Consider the following 22,177-nt stretch of genomic DNA (forward strand, 5'->3'; position numbering starts at 1 on the left):
AAGTTAAGAGAGGGTAAAGGAGTGGAGTTAGCGCGGTTATGTTACGAAGAGATAAGGGGACGGGTTACGAGGGGAAGTAGGAGAAGGGTGGGAGAAGGAGAGACGGGACTTCTTTGAGGAGAGGGGTTCGGCAGTGGAGGAGGTGGGGGAAATGATGGAGGAGAGGAGAGAGAGCGAGCTAGAAATTGGTAAAAAGGGAGAAGGAAAGGCAGAGGGAGGAAAGACGGGAAAAGATAAGAAATTCAAAATATAATAAATGGTATGGAATGGTGAAGGGAAAGGGTCTGCCGGGATACCTGAAGAAAGGATGGGGGGAGAGTAGATGGCAGAGGGTGGCGAAATTTAGATTGGGAAATGGTATGAGAGAGGGGAAATATTGGATGGATGAGGAGGCGAGTAAGTGTAGAGTGTGTGGATGGGTGAATGAGACGTGGGAGCATGTATGGGAGGAATGCATGCGGCTGGATGAGGAAAGAGGATGGCAGGAGAAAATGTAGGAAGTGTTGAATGATGAGGCGGGATGGGAAAAGTGGATGAGGAGAGTGGAGGAATGAAGGGAAGGTGCAAATGGAAGGAGAGGAGGAAAACAAAGCAGAAAGGATTAGGATGGATGAGGAGTGACCGGAAGAAGGGGTCCGCTGGTTAAGGAAGGGGAGGCGTGGGTGTGTGTTTGTGAGAGGAGAGGTGAGTGACAGAATTGATACGTTTGTATTTTTTTACATAATGTATTTTATTTTATTTCTTATCATTTTATTTTTATTTTATTTTTATTTAAGTACGATATTCTCTCTCTCTCTCTCTCTCTCTCTCTCTCTCTCTCTCTCTCTCTCTCTCTCTCTCTCTCTCTTGCGAATCTAGTTTTCTTTTGCGTTTTTGCGTTTTGCGTTTTGCGTTTAAGATAATTGTAAGATAGGATAAGGTTATGATAGGAGCGGAGCGAGGAAGGAAGGAGGAGGCGAAATGTATTGGAATAGTAATCCTGAGGGCAACAAAAATAAACTACTACTACTACTACTGTAAATCTCATGAAAATCGGTTGATGCGAAAAAAAAAACGGTAGGCATTGCAAGAATTCTTACATTTATTACAAGTTAGGAATCGAAAATCGTGAAAAACAGCATGTCTCATCATCTTCAATAATGTATTCTTTATATCTTCAATATAGGCCCACATAAAATGTTGAGAAAACAACTTTTAGTATTTTCTTAATTGTTTTGACTTCTCAAAAAAGTTGGTCATTGGTCATTGGTCGTGGGGGGGGGGGGGGGGTCTATTTTGCCTCTTAGGGTGGGAAATTGTCGAGACTTTTGTTTTGTCTTGTCTCGTCTTGTCGATGTCGTGATTTACAATCACTCAGCCGTCGCAGCTTACTGTTGTATCGCACGTGATGTCCAGGTGTTTCACGATGACCGTCGAGGTTGCTACGGTGGCCATAAAAATGAGCGGAATTTCGGAAACGGCCCGCAGCACCTCTGCGCCTGCCGTTCAGTTATACATCTTACGTCCGAATTATATAATTTATAATTAACTTAACTAAATAGTAACCGTATTAATCGTTCGGCACGTTCTTCGTCGTTGTTGTGATCCGCGACGAGTGGATTGGATGTAATAATCAATTAGCTTTATTTAGAAAAAATTATGTTTGTTTAAAGTTATTTAGAGTAGATTATAATTCGAACCGAGAATAGTATTAGGACCTACCGCAGCGCTTCGCTTCGTATACTGTATGCTGCGTTAGGTTGATTACAGTGAATTTTCGTTACGAGTCAGTTCCGCCGTTCTGGTGACTCTTATACGAAATCGGAGTTTCTCGCCGAGGGTCGCATTTGAAATACACAGGCTACGCTGGAAACCTAAGAGTCATATCCGCCTACTAGTCATGAAAAACCTATGACCATTAAGCTATAGTGACAAGAAGACTGAGAAAACGTCTTTCTCCGATACAATGTTGCATTGAGAAACGGACAGCGAAGCTCGAGAGCCGTAATAAATTCGAATATTTTAGAATTTCTGGAATGCAGAAGGATTGAAGTAGTGATTGATACGACGAACTCTCTAATTTCAGTTTCATTAACTAAATATCTACGATTTAGTGGAATCTTTTAGGATTGCGATTCGGTAGTCAAAGTTATATAAAATTTTAGAAAAAGAATGAGCTGGTTTGTACGCCGCATTATCAACCTTGAATCTTGATTGCTGCAAAGTTCAAGATTTAGATGCTAATCGTGCTATTTCGTCGTACATTGCCCTACACGTTATTGTGAACTTAATGAAATCAGTAGTGAAACTAGATTACATACAAAGGTAATTTCCATTGACTGTACAGTGTTATCGAATAGGTTAGCGATAACAACTCACTGATTGCATAAAGTGCCAAACTTTTAACCTGGAATGGTTGGATTAAAACAATATAGAACCTCTTTTAAAGCTTTCCTTCATTGATGGTTAATTAGTCATTAATGTTCATTGAGTTTGATTTTCTGGACCATTCCCCTCGCTTTGCTTTGATTGAATCTATTCACTACGCTGACCGACCTCATAAAAAGCTCGTAATCATTGAGAACAAAAGTTCCTAATAATGAATAATTAATCATTTTTTATGATCGAAGTATGTATATAATAATGGAACACTGATCAACAGATTATTTGTTTTGTGTTTTGGTAACCTGTTGGTGATGTTCGTAGAGTTTTAACAACGCATTTAAGAACCATTTTCCCCGTCATTTTCAGGTTTTGAGAAATTTAATTTAAAAAAAGAAGTCGAATTTTCACATTCAAAAGTTTCTTATGTCTTAACTGTGGAAGCTGTGCATAAATGTTCCTTGCACAAAACGATTCTACAGAATTTCCAAAATATAACGATACGTTTGTTTTATAACAAGATTATAGAAGTGTAATTGTGTTCGACCAATGTTCGAAGCAAATAGGATATCGCAATGCAAACAATTTTCTCTGATATTTGAAATTTGTTTTGAAAAACAGCAGCTTGAAACGAAAGTTAACTAAATTTTGTGATAGAACGGACTTCCTTTATACGAACACCATCAAGGCAATCCACAAAGCAGCTTCTGTTTTCGATTGACAAAGTAAAATAGCTCTGCCACAAATTCACTGTTTATAGAAATAAAAAATGTAATATTAGGATGAATCTCGCAACTGTAAGTAAATAGTACAAAGTGGACTATACAATACGCTATAGTATACAGTTCATGCGCTATACTAGGCCTAGACAACCTCTTCCCCACCGTTGCTTTACGACTCCCATTACCAGTGTGCGGGTTCCCTCACCATTGATCACTTCATATTACTCTATCGTGCTTTTATGTATATCTCCTGGAGACAACCTAGTATGCATATAGGTTCATAGGCCCCGTCCCTTTCTCCCACATTCCATAGGAGCTTGATGGAGGGTCTCAGAAGTGGGAAGAGGATTCGCATGTGGCTCGCGAGCCATCAGTTGCCTTAACCTGTACTGCACAGTGGACTATACTTTCTTTGTAAGTGCAATAATGCATGTATGTTTTGCACTTATACTATTTTGTAAACAGACACCTTCTTTTTTGTGTTAACGTGACTTAAAATTAATAGAAAAATGATTATTTAACGAAACTATTATTTAAATGGAAACTCTGGTTTTTATACGCATTTAATACAAATTTAAAACAAGGAACTTTAATAAGAACACACAGTGGATTTTGCAGACTGAAATTCAAGTTGAGCAGCAGTTGTCAAGTTGTAATTGGAAACTGTACGTATGTACAATGCAATTTTTACAATGGACAAATATAGATAATTACGAAGAAAATTGGACGAAATGTTCATTTTTCGAAATACATGTCTTTCGTACATTCTAGTATATTACGTAACAAAAGTTTGTACCATAAATAAAATTATATTAAAACTATAATAATAACATAAATATATTTTTTGAGTATTCTGTGGGAAAGTAAAAATATTGAAACCTGGATAGAATACTTTACTTTTATTTTCACGATTATTATTATGAAATAAATGAATAGAGGCTCTGGATATTCATTTTAGTATACACAACATAACAAAAACACATATAAAAAAAATCATGAGTATAACGAAAAGGGTTCAATATCCAATCCATAAAAAATTACTTTATTATAAATATAATGATGGTAATCAAGAAATTACCATCAAAATTATACAAAGCGTGCAGTTACATTTGAGACAATGGACAAAGAAAACGGAATAAAGTAAATTCGCGTTTTATGTCAGCTGCACTTATGTCTTGACGTCTCTTAAGTTAGAAAGCTACTATTCTTTGACCCGCGCCGAACGTAGAAAAGAACAGCGATACTCGCTGCCAGTTAACGCTCGCCGAGGACAGTAGATACGTTCGTATTACACGTTATAGGTCAAAGTCACAGCGGGGAAATGCTGCCTACGAGATCCTAGTATTCTTTGATGCAGTGTCGAACGTAGAAAAGGACAGTGAAGCTCGAGAACTTTATTTTTCATTATTTTTTTATGGGACCTTCACCAACATATTCGTGGAATTTTCCTAGCGAAAATGATACCAAATATGATATAATTCCGATGACATTTGCATGTGTAATGAACGATGAAAGCTTCGGACTCAAACAAGGACAGCGTATGAGAAAGAAAGAAACGCGGAAAGTTGAAGCGTTCGGGAAATATGAAAGTCTGGCGTAAGCCCAGGCCTTTAAATCAGAACTTAAACTTTATTATTATTAATTATTTTTTTACGAGACTTTCACCGATATATTTGTGGAATTTTTTTGATTAAAATTATACCAAACACGATACAATTCGTATCATATTTATACTAATTTTCCATTACTATATTTGTAATGGGAAGTAACTTTCATCGTTCATTACAGAAGTAAATATCATCGGAATTATATCATATATTGTATCATTTTAATCAGAAAAATTCCACAAGTATATTGGTGAAAGTCTCATAAAAAAATAATTAATAATAAAAAAGTTCAAGTTTTGAGTTAAGGCCCAACCTGACGCGGGCCTATATTTTGACAGAGATTTTTATTCTCGCCATTTTCTCATTATTTTCAATTACTATAGTTCCTAAAAAGACAAATTCAACAACCCATAACAAAGTACCTCCAATTGACCTTGACTCTCAGAACAAAACGGAAAGGTGTGAAGAGTATGTAACTGCATTACTTATTTTCAATGTTACGTGTTGAGGTTCAAGCTCAATTTAAGGTACTTTATTATAGGTCATTGAATTCGTCTCTTTAAGGACACCAATGTAGCAACGAAAAAAACATACGCTGTCATTTAAAAAACTCAAGGTCACCTTGATGTCTCAGAACATATAAGGCCTGAGAAAATCAAACCGTGTTTTGCTAATGAACTCCCTCGGATACAACAAATTTCATTTCAAGCATTTATTGAATAAATAATGAGTTATTCCAGTTGGTAATTGTTACTGACTCACTATTAATGTATAATGTATTAGAATGTATAAAATACGTATAGTTTATATAAGCACAAGTATAGAATGCATATATTTTACATCTATAAAATATTACCATGTTCTGTTATATGGTAATATACAGGGTGTTTCACCTAACTCGATCATCTAAAATATCTTGCTTGTTTTTTATAATAGAAAAAAATGTCAGAGGAAAACATTCAGTTGGTTCAGGAGGGCAAATATTATGATAGGCAAAAAAATTTGTTCAAGGTTATATTTTTTGAGATTTCAAGGTCATCGAAGTTTTTTTAAATGGAATGATATATTTTTATTATCACGATATGATAGCCGAGGTCAAGACGAATTCAACGACCTGTAATATTATGTCTGTACATGTTTACATGGTAAACATTAGTCCATTACATGGACCATTTCTCTTGAAGAGAAAGTTTTAATTGTTCTTTACTTGAAATATGCCAGGTTCGGATTTTTTTATCAATCAGATCCCACAAATTTTCGATCGGATCAATATCCGGTGATTGTGGAGGTGTTTTGAAATATTGTGGTGTGTTATAAACCAACCACTTTCTTGTGTTGCGTGGTGTATGTTTGAGGTCATTGTCTGGAGTAAAGATAAAGATGTCTTTTATACCCATTTTTTCTGCACTACTTACAATATGGGTTTTTAATATGTTTAGGTATATTTTGTGGTCCATGATTCCCTCGATGAAGTGTAATGAACCCACTCCAGCAGCACTCATACAATCCCAAACCATAAACCGAACCTCCGCCGTGTTTTACTGTGGGACGTAGATTTTCTTTTTGTAACTCTGTATTTTTCTTCCTCCAGACCGTACACTTGCCATCAGAGCCAAAAACATTAAATTTACTTTCATCAGTAAATATGACTTCGCCAAAACTCGATAGGCTTATTAATATTATCTTTCGCGAAATCAAGTTTCTTCTTTCTATTTGCGGCATTTACGAAATACTTTTTGCGAGCAACTCGGCCGTGGTATTCATTATTTCGTAAACAATTACGAATAATTCTGGCACATACACTTACTCCAGCGTTGTTTGCAAGCTCAGCAGCGATCTTAGGGGTACTAATTTTACGATGTTTTTATTTCAGGTACTATAAAACGTTCATCGCGTAAACTAAGTTTTCGAGGGCGACCAGGTTTCGCTTTATTTTTATTGGTTTTTCGTTCACCATATCGATCTATAATTCCTTGTATAGTGCTGTGTGGCCTATTAATTGTTTTTGCTATTTCTCGCAATGATTTGCACTGATTATGCAGTTGTATAATAATTTTTCTCTCAGTCTCACTTGTTTCCTTACCTTTATGACCCATTTTACCGAATGTTATAAAAATTGACTGGTTTTGCAGAAGGTTGCCACTAGACTGTACATCAAAGACCCTGTCTGATTATTTGTCGGGTCCCGCTAAACCATAATATAAACAATCGGACGCCTTTCAAGTACATTCTAGTACCTGTACGAATACTTTTTGCGCGCCAATTTAGAGACACTTCTCATACTTTCTAATTTTTCTCGTTAACGTTAAACTTTTTCAAGTATATTTATATGACAGTATGTAGTTAAAATATATAAAAATTACAATTATGTTTCTTTTTATAAACATGTGTACAATTACATAGAGAAATACATGGTTTTTTAAGCCTACAAGAGGTGTACGAATACTTTTTACACTCACTGTATGTATTGGTGTAGGTCGCGCGTGGTTCAACTGTGTACAGTGTACAGTGATTACGAACGCGTAGGCGTTTCGTACTGTCCCGATAAGATGGATGAAACGGCCCGATAAGATCGATAGAAAATCCTCGGCCGTAATAGCAGGAATTGAGAGCGCGCATGATTTAATAATATTGCATCCTTCGTTTGATTTACGATCGCCCGACGACGCATAAAATGACCCTGTGCGGATTTTCCTTTTTGTGGACGGCTACGCGCGAGGTGCCAGTACGAGACGCGTCGGCCTTGCCATTTTCTCACAGGAGGTATATACTAACATTGTGTGATCATTACGATTTTTCCTTCAATTTTGGATTTTTGGTGAGTTCATCGAGCATTCTTAACGGGTCTATCCGTGGTCACAGCAACTTGTGGTACCTTTTTTTTGTACAGTCGTCGAGGTGTGGACCGCACCGCGCCACCCTCGATCGAACGATAATTATATATACACACGTATGATATACTCGTGAAGCGATTTCGATGAATATGGGATCCCGGTGTGTGCCTCGAGAACCTGCGCTCGGAAACGCGAGAAAGAAATCCTACGACGCGATCGTTCTACTCGTGTCCCCGGTGTTACCTCCTGGAGAAGGCCGCGTCCTCAGCCAATCAAATTATCGTCTTCCGAAACATAACAGCTCCTCCAAAAAAACCAATAGAAAGTCCTCGAAACGCGGAAGAATTGTTGTTGAACGAATTCTGTTGCGATTTATTTCAGCAGAGCGACCATGCTGTTTTATTAGCCGTACCCCTTCCGTAAGACCGAAATGCAACTTGTCGTACCTAATTGAAAACAAAATCTGTTCAACGAATTCGTATTCGTGAATGTTTGAAAAGTATACAGTGGCAGACAAAAGAAAGTTGAAAATTAGAATTTCTGTTGATAACATCCAAACTTTTCTTGTTTATTCGTCTGTTTTTACAAGGCAAGGGACCCAATTACCGTGGGGATGCCAATTACTGTGCCTAAATCAATTATACTTGTTTTTAAAGCATAATGAATATTTAAAAAGGGATATTAAATTTTTTCATTAGAATCAGTTAATATATATGTTATATGTATATCTCTTTTTTTAATATTCATTATGCTTTAAAAATAAGTACAATTAATATTGGCACAGTAATTGGCACCCCCACACTAATTGAGTCCCTAACCCTAGTGCGTTAACAAGCCAGTTTAAAGTTGTTTACATTGTAGTAATAATATTAACAACTACTTACCTAGTATGGATTTGTCGATATTTCTCTACATTTCTGTGAATAGGTTGACTTTAACGAATATCTGCATCCCTAATTGCGTAGCTGAATAAGAATAATAAAGTTGACTCAGGTCGATTATCTTTCGGCATCATATTGACCCCATGCACACTTCCAGTCCACTAAGGACCAGAAACCCGCTTTTTGTGACCAATTTAAAAAAAATTATTCATTTCAGATAATTTTGTAACGAAGGGTGACGTTCTGATGACAAAATTGTTGTGGGTACTCATTATAGAACATCAAATCATGGGTTTAAATTATAGTTTTACGCATGTCAGTAGTTGTATCTTGATTATTTAATTGTGTCTAAAGCATTATTTAATCCACGTGCAAACAGGGTAATAACTATACTATTTTAAACTTCGACATGGGTTTTTAAAAAATGATTGAAAGTGATAGGCATCGGACATTTTTAAAAATAATATTGGCCATTAAAGACGGGTTTCTGGCCCACTATGCAATCCTCGGATCTAAATCCCATTGTAAATCTCTAAACAATTTTAGAGAATAACAAAATGTTTTAAAATTATAATCACAAAACTGTAGAATTAAACTTACTTTTGTTAGATCAAATTCTTTACTTCTTTCATTGTTTTAAATAAACTATCAATTTTCTATCCCCTTTTGTAGCTCTCTCGCTTGCATTATCTTATGAAATGTAGATATTTATAAAAAGTTTATTATTGTTTTGAATTAAAATTTCAGTTGGTAAAAATTAGTTGTTGTATACATTATTATTTAAACTTTTATTTGTCAGCCACTGTACAATAATTGTTATGTTCTAGAATTTATTCAATTTAGACATGCTATTCCAAACATAGTGTGCTATAAGTTACAATATTTTTTGTGGATTGAGGTCTAAATAAGCGGTAACTTTTAGTGATTAATTAAAGTATTGCAGATATCATTGTGAAACACTTGTAGTTAGATTAAAGGGAACCGTGTGATTGAGGATGGTATTGGATATCACGGAGTAATAAACATCACATTTTTTTCATACAAAATTAAATAGTAGAAGTTACAATGACATCATGGATGATCAAATAAACAAATCCGCAACAACAATTGCTGGCGAAAGTTTCATATTTCAGCAGGTTAACACCAGCGTGCATACTGCAATGGCTAAATTAGTGTAAAACACTAATTTAATAGAAAAAAAATCGCTTTGTCATGGCCAGCGAGCTATTTTGATGTGAAGACAATAGAGACCTATTGGTTTCCTATAGGTTTCACTGACACGAAGTGTTTATGAAAATTGCGGATAATTTAATAATATTATAGAATGGAACATGTGTATCGAAGAAAAATGGACTCAAATCAATCGTAAATAACTGAAAAAATATTTAAGTCGTTACCCAATCGTATGCTAGACGTACAAAACAAAGGGAGATATACAGAATAATAAAAACATTTTTTTTCATAAATAGTATAGACGGATAAGGAGGTCAAAAATGCCCCCAAACTAAATCTATATATCGACATGGGAGGGGGGGTTGTAATGGGGTGACAAAGAAAATCAGGGTTCTCCGTAATTTCTCTTGTCCTCTACAATTGAAAATTCTGAAAGTCAGGGATATTTTAGCTATTAGAATGCACATGTATGAATTTCTTCAGAATTTTTACTTCCGAAACCGAATTTTAAAAAATAAAAAACTTTTGGAATACCGATTTCTTGTATAAATTTTTTGGTCAGATTTCTGTCAGAGTGCGTTCCGGTTTGAACTAATCTAGAGGAACACTTTGCAGGTACTGCAACGTTACAAAACTAATAATGTATAGATTAATACAAGAGTATATTGTTAAGATGAGTGCTAGACATTCGCGATGTGTTGGGTGTAGTTCTTCGCTTTGGAAGTCATTCAAGTAAAACAAAAAAAAAGGTAAAAGTAGCTGTTTTTGATTTTTTTAAAGTCTGTGCCCTCACATTGAAAAATCTGAAAAAATTATATGTTAACAACCATATTGGGATGCTAAAACAGTCAAAATATAATATGTCATCACTTTTACAAGAAATCGACACTCCGAAAGTTATTTTATTTTTTAAAATTCGGTTTCGAAAGTAAAAATTCTGAAAACATTCATACATGTGCATTCTGATAGCTAAAATGTCACTGATTTTTTCAGAATATCATTATCAGTTTTTTATTTGCATGGCGTTTTCAAGGTCATTTGGAGGTCAACTTTACTTTTTCAAATGGAAACCTACATTTTTTATTATGGGATGTTATTGTACCTAAGAAGGCCAGCAATTTTCATAGGATACTGTTTTTTATCCGCGCACTAGTTTCGACGATATTTAAAGAGAAGTAGAGCGAGGCAGATTATTGTGTAAAATTACTTGACGCAAATCGTTGATGTTTTCCAGTTGTACTAGCACGTACCGTTTGAAAACAAAATTGTCCTCTATTGATCTCTTGTTTATGTTGTCTGACATTTCAATATAAGGTTGTACTATTTAGTCAAGTGTGAATCATCGTAATAAGAGATACTATATCGTAGTACAGGGTGTAAAGAAATGTTTGGTCTTGGCTGCCATAGGCGTATTCTACATCGTCGGATCGATGAAAATCCGTAAAAAATAATTGCCGCAAAATTGTCCTTGACCTTGAATTTCACAGACAAATTTTTTTTTATCGGCATGACGCGTAGAATACAATGCAATAAAGAGAAATTTGTCCTTGACATTCAAGGTCAAGGACAATTTTACGGCAACTCGTTTTTACGGATCCTCATCGATCCGTAGATGTACAATATGCCTGGGCCAAGACCAAAGATTTCTTTACACCGTGTACAATTGGTTGTATAAAATGGTGTATTCTTTAGACGAACGAGTAGAAATAATTTTTATTTATGGAGCTGATGAGTGTGCTCGTCGAACTGTTGCTACGTTTAATAAGAGACATCCTGATACACATGTTTCTCATACGTACGTGATACAATTAGTTCCAAAGTTTAAGGAAACAGGGTCGGTGACAAATTTAAAAAGAAACCAGCCAAAATTCATGAAAGAAGCTGATCAAATCGAAATTATAGGACAGTTTACTGTGAATCCTACTAGTTCAATTCGACAAACTTCAATGGCAACTGGTGTATCAGTGGGATCTGGGCCCAAATTACTTAAATATAACAATCTTCATCTTTATAAAATGCAGTTGCATCAAATGTTATTGGAAGATGACTTTGACAGGCGGATTGAGCTTTGTGAGGAATTAACAAATACGATCAACGCCCCTCCTAATCCAATTAAAAAAATTTGTTTTAGTGACGAATGCACTTTTTTCTGAAACGATGCTATAAATCGTCATAACTGTCGTTATTGGAGTGACGAAAATCCACATGTTATTAGAGAATGTAACACTCAATGGCCGGAAAAAATAAATGTTTGGGCAGGCATTTTAGGAAATGCTCCCAGTAAGCAAAATGCTTTGAATCTGCCACTAAAATTTGACACGGAAGTGCCATCTATCTGCCGCCGCATTACCATATGTATTCCAGTAGAAAATCTGCCACGCCATATTCGTGCCTGTTCGTGCCACACTTTCGCTTCGATCAGCCTTCGTTATAGAGGGCAGGTCCGTCGCAATAAGAAAGGGGTAACCTTGTTCTGAAAGTAAATATCGGGAAAAATCGGAATAAACGACGAGAGGGAAAATTGAATTTACAAACGTATTTATTTTAATCTTAATTTATTTTTATTTTACATGTATTTGTATTATATAAATTTATTTGTTTCATATTTATAATCTTAAGAAAGAAAACGAATAGACAATAAAATTTTAAAAAATGAACTGTACAAGTTACACGAAGGAAATAAAAATGATATAAAATTCAATTATCATAACAAAACTGTTATAAAATAAAAAATAAATATTCAAATCTTAAAATAATGGAAATAAAACCCTCGAATGGAAAATAAGGTATGGGGGCGCTTAAGAAGAGTTTAATTAATTTATAATACATAATATAGGTCATTAGGCATGGGCAGCACGGACAGCACACCACTCTTTTATAGTTTCTCCTTCCTACAAACAAAAAGGGCCTTACATTAGGACGCAATATATGTTCTGTTCTCATTGTACAATAGATATATTTCGAAGAAAAATTTTTTTAAATTCTAGAATAATGTATATACTCACTTTCAATTCATTAATCAACTCAAAATAATACTGTTTTGACATTTGTTCTAAATTACTTACGGTGGTAATCCTGGTAGTAAAGCATTCTTGGAAAAATAGGTATCTGAAATAATTAAAAATATTTGTGAGTACTATATAAAGTCTAGAGTACTAAAATAATACTATACAATACTGCACAGAAGATATTATTGATTATAACATAAAGTTATTTGTTTTCCATGCGTATCTATATATAATAACAATACAATTTATCATAACACGAGAAATATGTAATGTACAATGTGCAACTTGGAATAAACTATACTGTTTCAAAATGAACCAGCACAGCGATAACCTACTGGGACATTCCCAATATGTTACCGTCTTCTTCATCCATCGACGATTCGCTGGTGCATCAGCAATAAAACATATAATGTTTTAATACGACTGGAATTTTTTTCTCGTGGAACGTAATGCCTCCATTTGAGATTATCAAGTTTATGTCAGAGACAAATTTTTGAAGATAATTGTTACAATCCTCTGTTTTTTGAGTGCCTTTATAAATCCCTACTACAATGGGTTTACTATTTAAGATATTTACAATTCTGACTTAAATAGGCCAAATTTGAATTGTATTGGAACTATCTAAACTACATCCATCCACATGAAAATATAATTGCAACTCTCCAGGAATTATTGGAGAACATTGAGATAACTGTTTAACTATTTCCAACTCTACATCAAAATGAACATACTCTCCTGGTTCTACCACAGAGGTGACGACACTGGTACATGGTATACTAATGAGCGTTCTTATATCTTTCGGCAAACTAGAAAAACACGAATGGGTACGTAGAAGAGATAAGATGTTGTTCCCCTGAGTGTGCGTTAAATTATTGTCCACAAAGCAAGATGCTAAACCATCACGAAATGATACTTCTGAAACAGTACCAGCAGATTCCCAAACCACATCATCGCATGAAAAGGTAGAAGACGAATCATGCGTGAATGAAGATGTGGTGGGAATATTAAGAAGACTTTCATTACTATTATTACTGACAGGCACGGATAAAGAAGACGTGCTGGGAATGTTCTGCAGATTATCAAGATTAGGGGGACTTTGTAATTTATTGTCACGTGAAAACTTCCTCAAATTTGAGGTTATTTCGCGCCGAATATTTCGTTTCTGCCTAGCGCTTAATTTATTATACGGTTTTCGCGAAACCGACTTCTTCAAAACTCTACGATCCATGGGGGTAAAAGAAAACTGAATAAAGAATATACAAAATATATAATAATTTGTTACGTGTATTGGTAACAATACCACGTGGCAATACTTATCTGGCGTCTTCTCTGCTTCTATCCTTCCTTCCTTCGAATCCACTGCTCATCCAGTCTTCACCGCTTCAGAGTTAATTTACGAACTTAATAATTAGTAATTAACTAACAAAGGAATCACTAATCAAACAAGACGGAATCAGTGCGCGTGTCGAAACACCGACACCTTCGTCGTGAGAGCTGTTATTCCCAGTCTGGTGTCGCAAACTGCACTGCGCATGATCGCGTAACGCGCAACACCTAACATACGCGCATCATAAATTAAAAATTATACATATTATGGCTTTAAAAGAAATTAATGAATTAAAAATATTCCGTCATCCCTTTCCATATACTTCTTTCAATCTTCTTCGAATCCACTTCCTCTCGCACGCACACTCTTCGCGCTCTGTTCTTTCTCTCTCGCACGCACACTCTTCGCGCTCGTTCTCTCTCTCTCTTTCTCGCACGTACGCTCTTCGAATTATACAACACGGCGCTTTGTCTTTCACGACACATTGTGGTGTTTACGCATCACTTTATCTTTATTACGCATTGAAACTTAAATAAAATACCTTTTCCCACCCTACACAGGAAGATTTACTTCAATTTTTCCCGATATTTACTGTTAGAACAAGGTTACGTCCGTTCTTAGTGCGACGGACCTGCCCTCTATAACGAAGTCAAAGTTTGGCTCCCATGCCGCATGATGCCGCATGGAATTTTACCTGTATTTACCGGAATTTACATGGAATTTCCTTATGAATTTCACGACACACTTTGGTGTCACAATCAAAGCACAGGAGTTCCAAATTCTGCTTCGAGCAGGGTTTGGTACGAAATACATAACTCTTCTGCTTCGAGCAGGATTTGGTCGAGTAGGCATTTGGCTAACTGGGCTATTATAGGTCCTCTGTTTTCCAAGAGAATTTGAATGGCAATCTGTATTTAAATTCACTGGACGACATCATTGATCCGCTTATAACAGAAAATCTTGAAAACCAAAGCGATGAAAACGGCAATTTTTTGTTAAATGAAGAACTTTTGTACTTCCAACATGATGGTGCTCCCCCGCATTACACGTTACCAGTTCGCCAGTGGTTAAACAATCGATTCCTACTAATTGTAAGATGGATCGGTAGAAGAGGTATTATTGAGTACCCACCAATCAGAGTTGGGCAGTATCTAAATAAAACATTATTTAAATAGCTTTCAGATACAGATACTCTGTATCTTTTGTTTTTATTCGAAGTCGGATGAATCGCGAGAAGTTATCTGTATTTTTATTCGTCGAGCGTCTGGTTTGGAGAGTTTTATTCGACCTGCTTCTCGGATGATTTCCTGGTTATCTTCGGGATTTATTCGAGAGTCGGATACAACGCCACCATTTATTCGATGGATTTAGATACTCGGTGACGCCGAGTATCCGTCCGATTTTAGTCGATGAATAAATAAAAATTCAGAATTTATTCAAACCCAGATGTCGCGGCGAGATTTATCCGTAACTTTTATTCGTTATTCGAAGCTCGATTTGGCCAGACGATTTATTTTACGATTTATTCGCGACGAGTATTTGGCAGAGATGAAAATCAGATGTATCTTTTATTCGAAATATTATTCGAGTCTCGGATAACCGAGCTTTTTATCCGACGTTGCCAAGTCGTAATACGTAAATACGTACCACGGTATAGTGACTACCATTAATAATCGAACACTTTTTATCGTTTAAACTTTAAACGATTGTTTACACAAATAAATTTTTATTATTTAAACAATTGTTTAAACAAATAAATGTTTATTATTGAAACAAATGTTCACAACAGTAAATTTTTATTACTTAAACGCTTGTTTACATGAATACATTTTTATTATTCAAACAATTGTTTAAACAAATAAATTTTTATTATTGAAACAAATGTTTACACCAGTACATTTTTATTATTGAAACAAATGTTTACAACAGTACATTTTTATTACTTAAACGCTTGTTTACACGAATAAATTTTTATTATTGAAACAATTGTTTAAACAGATAAATTTTTATTATTGAAACAAATGTTTACACCAGTACATTTTTATTACTTAAACGCTTGTTTACACAAATAAATTTTTATTATTTAAACAATTGTTTAAACAAATAAATTTTTACTATTGAAACAAATGTTTAAACCAGTAAATTTTTATTACTTAAAGGATTGTTTAAACAAACACATTTTTATTACTTAAACAATTTACGTCTTGTTTTGCAGTGAGTAAAAGTGTTTATAATAGAAGGAAATATCATTGGGTTTCACCATTGGTAAATACTCTGCTGGATATTAAGTTATTAAGACAATTTTATAAAGAACTCTTTAGATTATGTATTATGTACAGATACACGTACATATGTAGACATTGCATGTAATGCATTTTTCTGTCTACGGTTCTGAATTACCAACTCTGTAGAACATGCTCGGGTACGGCAGCGGACTCTATCGAAATGGAACGGTCAGCTAGTGAAATAAAATTCGTTGATGAACTTCGAAGGAAACGTTTCAATACTGGCGCCGTCTAACTTATCGGATTTGTGGTGTGTTTAGACTTGTTTTTATCAGCAAACTATTTGCAATCGATTAATAATGTTCCCATGGCAGAATTATGAATTGTAACAAACATTTTATTGTTATTAATAAGTGATGGTGAAACGCTTACATTGTTGTCTCCAGGCGTCGCGCGACGCGACGCTCCATATGGTCGTGATTCAGTATCAGAGGCAACATTGTAACCAGTAGCGTATTGGCGTTTACCAACTAAATCTAATATTATTTCTTGTTAACGTTATCATAATGATATCATTACCTACCGATCGAAAATGTTTTCCTGAACAAAATAAGCCCAAACATGGTACAAATCGGATAATAGGCCTTCGGCCACGCGGCCGTGTTTGCATGCTGTCCTTTTCTATCTACGTTCGCCGCAGTCGAAGCGGCCACAAATATGCACATACATATGTGCAATCACAGCGACGATATACATATGGATATGTGTGCAACGACAGACGTCGATTCCTGCCGAATGATTCCGAGAGTAGAAGAACGAAACATATGTTACTTTCTTTTGACAGTGCGGAAGGTGTGCGTTGTTTTCAACAAATGCAATCTTTTCATAGAAGGGAACTATTTAAAAATTTGCAAAAAAATGAGGATATAGCCCCAAGTGTCCTCTTTACAGACCTGTTTTTAGAAAGATAAACATTTTAAAATTGACGAAATTAAAATTATCTGAAGCGAATACTGCATCGCGATATACAGCCTTGGACGGCCGGACACTGTGCTGACCCGTAAAAGATATCAGGATGAAATTTACAGTAAAATTCATTAAAAAATTATTCCTATCCACCGATAATTGTCGTCATAAATATATATTTTCTGTAATAATTTCTTAATTCATTGTTTCAATTTTATTGTCTTAAAATAATATTGCAAATGGTTAACTTGTTATTTATTTAGTACTGTTCCAGATAATTTAAATCATCGATGTCTTTGATTCTAAATTTCTGCACTTTCTACAGAGTCGGTAATTCAGAACCGTAGACAGAAAAATGCATTATATGCAATGCCTATGTACGTGTATCTATACATAATGTAAAGAGTTCTTTATAAAATTGTCTTAATAACTTAATATCCTGTAGAGTACCGATGGTGAAACCCAATGACATTTCCTTTTATTATAAAGACTTTTACTCATTGCAAAAGGTGTCGTAAATTGTTTAAGTAATAAAAATTTGTTTGCTTAAACAATCCTTTAAGTAATAAAAATTTACTGGTTTAAACGTTTGTTTCAATAATAAAAATTCATTTGTTTAAACAATCGTTTAATTAACAAAAAGTGTTCGAATATTAATGGGAGTCACTATACCATAGTACGTACTTGCATATTAGGACGTAAGTATTACGACTTGGCAACGTCGCTCGGTCGGTTATCCGGACTTCGAATACAATTACGAATAAAAGATACATGTGATTTTCATCTATTCCTCATGCTCGTCACGAACAAAAAATTGAATAAATCATCTTCCCTGCATCGAGCTTCGAATAAATCTCAGTTACGTCGAAAATCATACGTGGAAAATCAAAGGTACATTTAAGTTGCGAGTATCTGTCGAAATTCACCGTTGAATAAATGGTGGCGCTGCCTTGGACTCTCGAATAAAAGTCAAAGATACTTTGAAACTCATCAGCTGTATCTTCGAATAAATTCTCTCAAATAAATTCTCACCGCTAGAGGCGTCGAATACGCATAGCCGTTACTTCGAGATTCGGATAACCCACGGATGACAAATGAAAATCGTGAAAAGTATCTGACGGATAAACTATGGTGAATACGTATCCGAGAAAAATGAGTTCGAATACAAGATAACTTTTTGCCCAACTCTGCCCACCAAGATCACCAAATCTAACTCCAGTCGACATCTTTCTGTGGGGACACTTGAAGTCTGTTGTTTATAAAACACAACCAGAAAGCGTCAACGATTTGCGTCGCAGAATTGTACAGGAATGTAGAGCTATTCCAACAGATACCTATAAAAATGTTCGTTCAGAATTTGAGAATCGTCTGTATTATTGTTTAGAAAACAACGGAGAACCTTTTGTAAATTTGTTATAGTTATAAAGAAATTACAAACATTCTCACAGTATAAGTATGACTCGTTCTACTTCTCTTTAAATATCTCTAAAACTAGTGCGGAGATAAAAAAAAGGTTACTACGAAAATTGCTGGTCTTTTTACGTACAATAAGATTCCATAATAAATAATATAGGTTTCCATTTGACCTTGAAAACGCCATCCAAATAAAAAACTGATTCTGTCCTCCTCTTTTCCCCTCAAAATCCTTGGACACGTGTTTTACACTTTTCTAATATCTTTCATACTTTTCGAGATATTCAGCTGGAAAGTTTCCAATGAACACCCTGTATATGCCATCATTTTGTCGCGCCGATATTTTATTATTTCTGTATACACTTAAAAATAAGACTTTTCCTTTAAATACTTTATATTGATATGTTGTATTCTGCAATTCAAGTATATTCACTGAAACGTATTACTTTAAATGACTTATTACGTGTAATGTTTTTTCAATTATAATAAATATAACTATATTATATTAAATATAACTATATTATATTAAATATATATATATATTATATTAAATATATATATATAATTATAAATAATTTAATGTTATTTAATTTTTGTCGCGGAATGTATAAGCACATATTTGTGTTTGTGTCAAACGAAAGATTTTCAATATGTATAAATATAACGTGTGAACTAAAATAAATTTTTAAAAAATTTGTAATAAAGAAATGGCAAGGTCTTAAGCAAATGTTTCAACGCTTAATGGAAAATAAGATACACTAAATTTTAAATAAAACAACTTCAGATACTGTTGTACAGTTTGTTAGTGTACAACTTCAGATAACTTTATCAGTCATGTTTGTTTTGAAAATTTTCAAAATAAATAACTGAAAATCATTGTGAGTCTGTAAGTAAAGTGATGTTTTTTGTTATTAAGTACTTTTATTCGAACGCCGAATCATTTTTTGAATATGTAAAAAGAGTTGTAACTCAATTTGGATGAAAAAGGAGATCATCTTTGCGGCTGTTGTAAATCTGCGTGTTCGAAGCATACCACAGGACAAGTTTAAGGAATTTGCGAGTTAATTGAGGCACGCTACCTACAGCGGTGGCGGACGCTTCGAGAACTTGTTACACGAAATTCCGATAAGTAACAATATTATCGAATAAAGACGGATCAGGAAGTGCATCTAACCATAAGTTACATACAACAATAACTCGTACAGAAATAATAGTTTATTTGGCAAAATCCTAAAATGTTACCTTTCAGATGTTTATGCAGGATCACCAAGCTTAAAAGCTTGATACGAGGTGTGCTCTTACAAAACTCTGTACAAAAAAAAATCTACAGTAAGCCTTGCTACAAAGCGGTACTGTCATAAGCGGTTCCCATGTATAGCACGGATCAAAAATTGGGATTTGATTGGTATAAAATTTAATTCAATTTGATCTGATTTGTACTAATTCGGAGTTTCTTATAACGCAGTTTTCGCATATCACCGTATGAATTAATCGTGTTATAGGACGGTCGACTGCATTAGGTTAGTGCATATGAAATGTGTGATGTTTGAATGCAAATGCAAATCTCTCGAGATTTATTTTAAACTTCGAAGCTGACTTTTAAGGTCCTATCTCCAGCTTTCATTTAGATATTTACTTTTAATTTTAAATATAATTTAGTTTTATGTCAATCAATATATTCTTTTTATACGAGTGGAGAAGTAAACATATTGACCCCTCATGAACCTAACCACAACCCACGCCAAATACGTGAAGTCGTAGATTTTTCATGAGTTCACAAAAAATTACATTTAATTTCATGCAATTTTTGAAATAATTAACAGAATGTATCCAATGAACAATTGACTCAAGATATTAATATTTTATGTTTAACTATCCTGCATTAACACTTGCAGAATGAACTGTACTCGTAATCTCGATTTATTTTTCTCAAGTTTTTTACGAATATCACGGAAACCAAGACCGAACGACGGATGCAAGTATAGGGAAAAATTGTTAAGAATGTTGACCTCGACAACATATGTCAAGGTTAAGGTCATTGGAGCTGCGGCGTCCCCTTTTGTTAACACTTACCGAAAAAAGTTAAGTTAAATCGAAATGAATATGATTTATATACTTGAAAGGGCAGACATTGTTGTGTTCCGTTTAATTATTTAAAAATGTGGCACGGATTTCATTTAAGAAAAACTCAGATGAACGTCTAAAAATACTAACTTGAGGGGAAAGACGCGTCATTTTAGTAAAAAAAAGAGATCTCAGGATACTTTAGTAAATAATAAAGAGTACGTACCATTTGGAAAGTCATACATTTTTTTAAGAAACCATTACTAACCGGTCGGCACCAAGTGGCACGATTTGAATTTGTAGAACAACAAACTCACTCACATAAAAAATGGAAACGATTCATTATTGCTGACACAAAACGATTAAAGAAAAGAGGAAATCACAATTTAAATGTGTACAGTCAGACACATAATTGATGGCACACACTGTACATCAGAATAACTTTCTGATAAATGGACCAAACGATTTCAGTTTTTATACCAATCACAGAGAATTGGTTTACTAGATAACGTGTACTGATAATTTTGGAAAATTTGCATTTAGTAGGAATTACGAAAAAAAAAATCGTAAAAGTTGCTTTTTACAACTTTTTTATGTGAGCCTGTAACGAAAAATGTGTTTTGTAGATTCATATACGTTATACGCATGCTGAAAATTTCATTGAAATTGGTTAATTGGTGTATGAGACATAAACGATTAAAAATGGTGAAAATGACAATTTTTTCAAATCTTTAATTATACGCAATCTAGTAAACTTCATTTATAAAAAAGTCATTCTGATTTAAAATGTGTACAATTAATTATTAATTTCAACTAGGTGCCAATGTTATTATGATATAGACGGTAACAGGATATAATATAAAAATAATTATAATGTTTATTCGCACAAAAATGAATAGTACAATTATAAAAAGATTGTTGGAGATTACAAAATAATAAAGGTAGTTGTACATGCTGCCAATGAACCATAAAAATAAGGTATTCGTATTCAGTTTTTATAAAAAACACTATGTACGCCTTATAAGTTTCGTCACAGCTAAAAATAGTTGTCTTTAGTTTTATTAGTTTCATCGTTATAGTTTACCGAAAAGTATTTCTCACGAAGTAAATGATAACACTGTACACTTATATATGTACCATATTGTATAAGGGAGGGCTAAATTCTTCTCGTAACACAGATTTGCATGGGTTTGTATAATATCTTATATTGTTGTCGCGAAATGTAAATGATAAAAAAGAATTCAAAAATGGTGATGACAGTCTTAAAAATAATGAACGTGAACGACGAAAAAATTCAATTTCCACGATAACATAAACACGAAATTTGTAATTCGTTGATAGAATTTGTTGATTATAATGGTGCTTGATCGATGAGCTTTATTTGGAAAAAAGGTTTTGTTTAGTCAACGTTACTGTTAAAAATCAGACGTTTCGTATGCAACAACCTGATACCCTAGTAGCATTTATGGTTGGCATTTTGTTGGGCCTCCGCTGCAGTATTGGTTGGCCAACCGTTAGAAATGTCGCCTTTTATGCAGGTGGGCCAACAATCACGGCCAACGTAGAACTAACGTCACTAATATACGAACGGCCAAC

The 22,177-nt window shown here is 34.4% G+C and overlaps 3 protein-coding genes across 4 annotated transcripts in view; 1 reads left to right on the forward strand and 2 right to left on the reverse strand.

Moving 5' to 3' along the window:
- Nucleotides 1–22,177, forward strand: part of Gbs-76a (Glycogen binding subunit 76A) — a 236,403-nt gene that overhangs the window by 69,941 nt on the left and 144,285 nt on the right. The window lies entirely within an intron of this gene.
- LOC143362001 (uncharacterized) overlaps nucleotides 1–22,177 on the reverse strand; it is a 242,330-nt gene that overhangs the window by 8,517 nt on the left and 211,636 nt on the right. The gene's annotated exons all lie outside the window — the stretch shown is intronic.
- Nucleotides 12,117–14,278, reverse strand: LOC143361921 (uncharacterized). Its single transcript, XM_076801635.1, has 2 exons — nucleotides 12,644–14,278; nucleotides 12,117–12,469 (listed from the first exon to the last, which is right to left on the reverse strand). The coding sequence occupies exon 1, from the start codon at nucleotides 13,812–13,814 to the stop codon at nucleotides 13,173–13,175; it is 642 nt and encodes a 213-aa protein (XP_076657750.1). The 5' UTR covers nucleotides 13,815–14,278; the 3' UTR covers nucleotides 12,117–12,469; nucleotides 12,644–13,172.

This window comes from Halictus rubicundus, chromosome 16, assembly GCF_050948215.1.
Source record: "Halictus rubicundus isolate RS-2024b chromosome 16, iyHalRubi1_principal, whole genome shotgun sequence".
Lineage (NCBI taxonomy): Eukaryota > Metazoa > Arthropoda > Insecta > Hymenoptera > Halictidae > Halictus > Halictus rubicundus.

Bases quoted from the DNA above. Each gene is read 5' to 3' on its own strand.
- LOC143361921 (XM_076801635.1), bottom strand. From the start codon at position 13,814: ATGGATCGTAGAGTTTTGAAGAAGTCGGTTTCGCGAAAACCGTATAAT.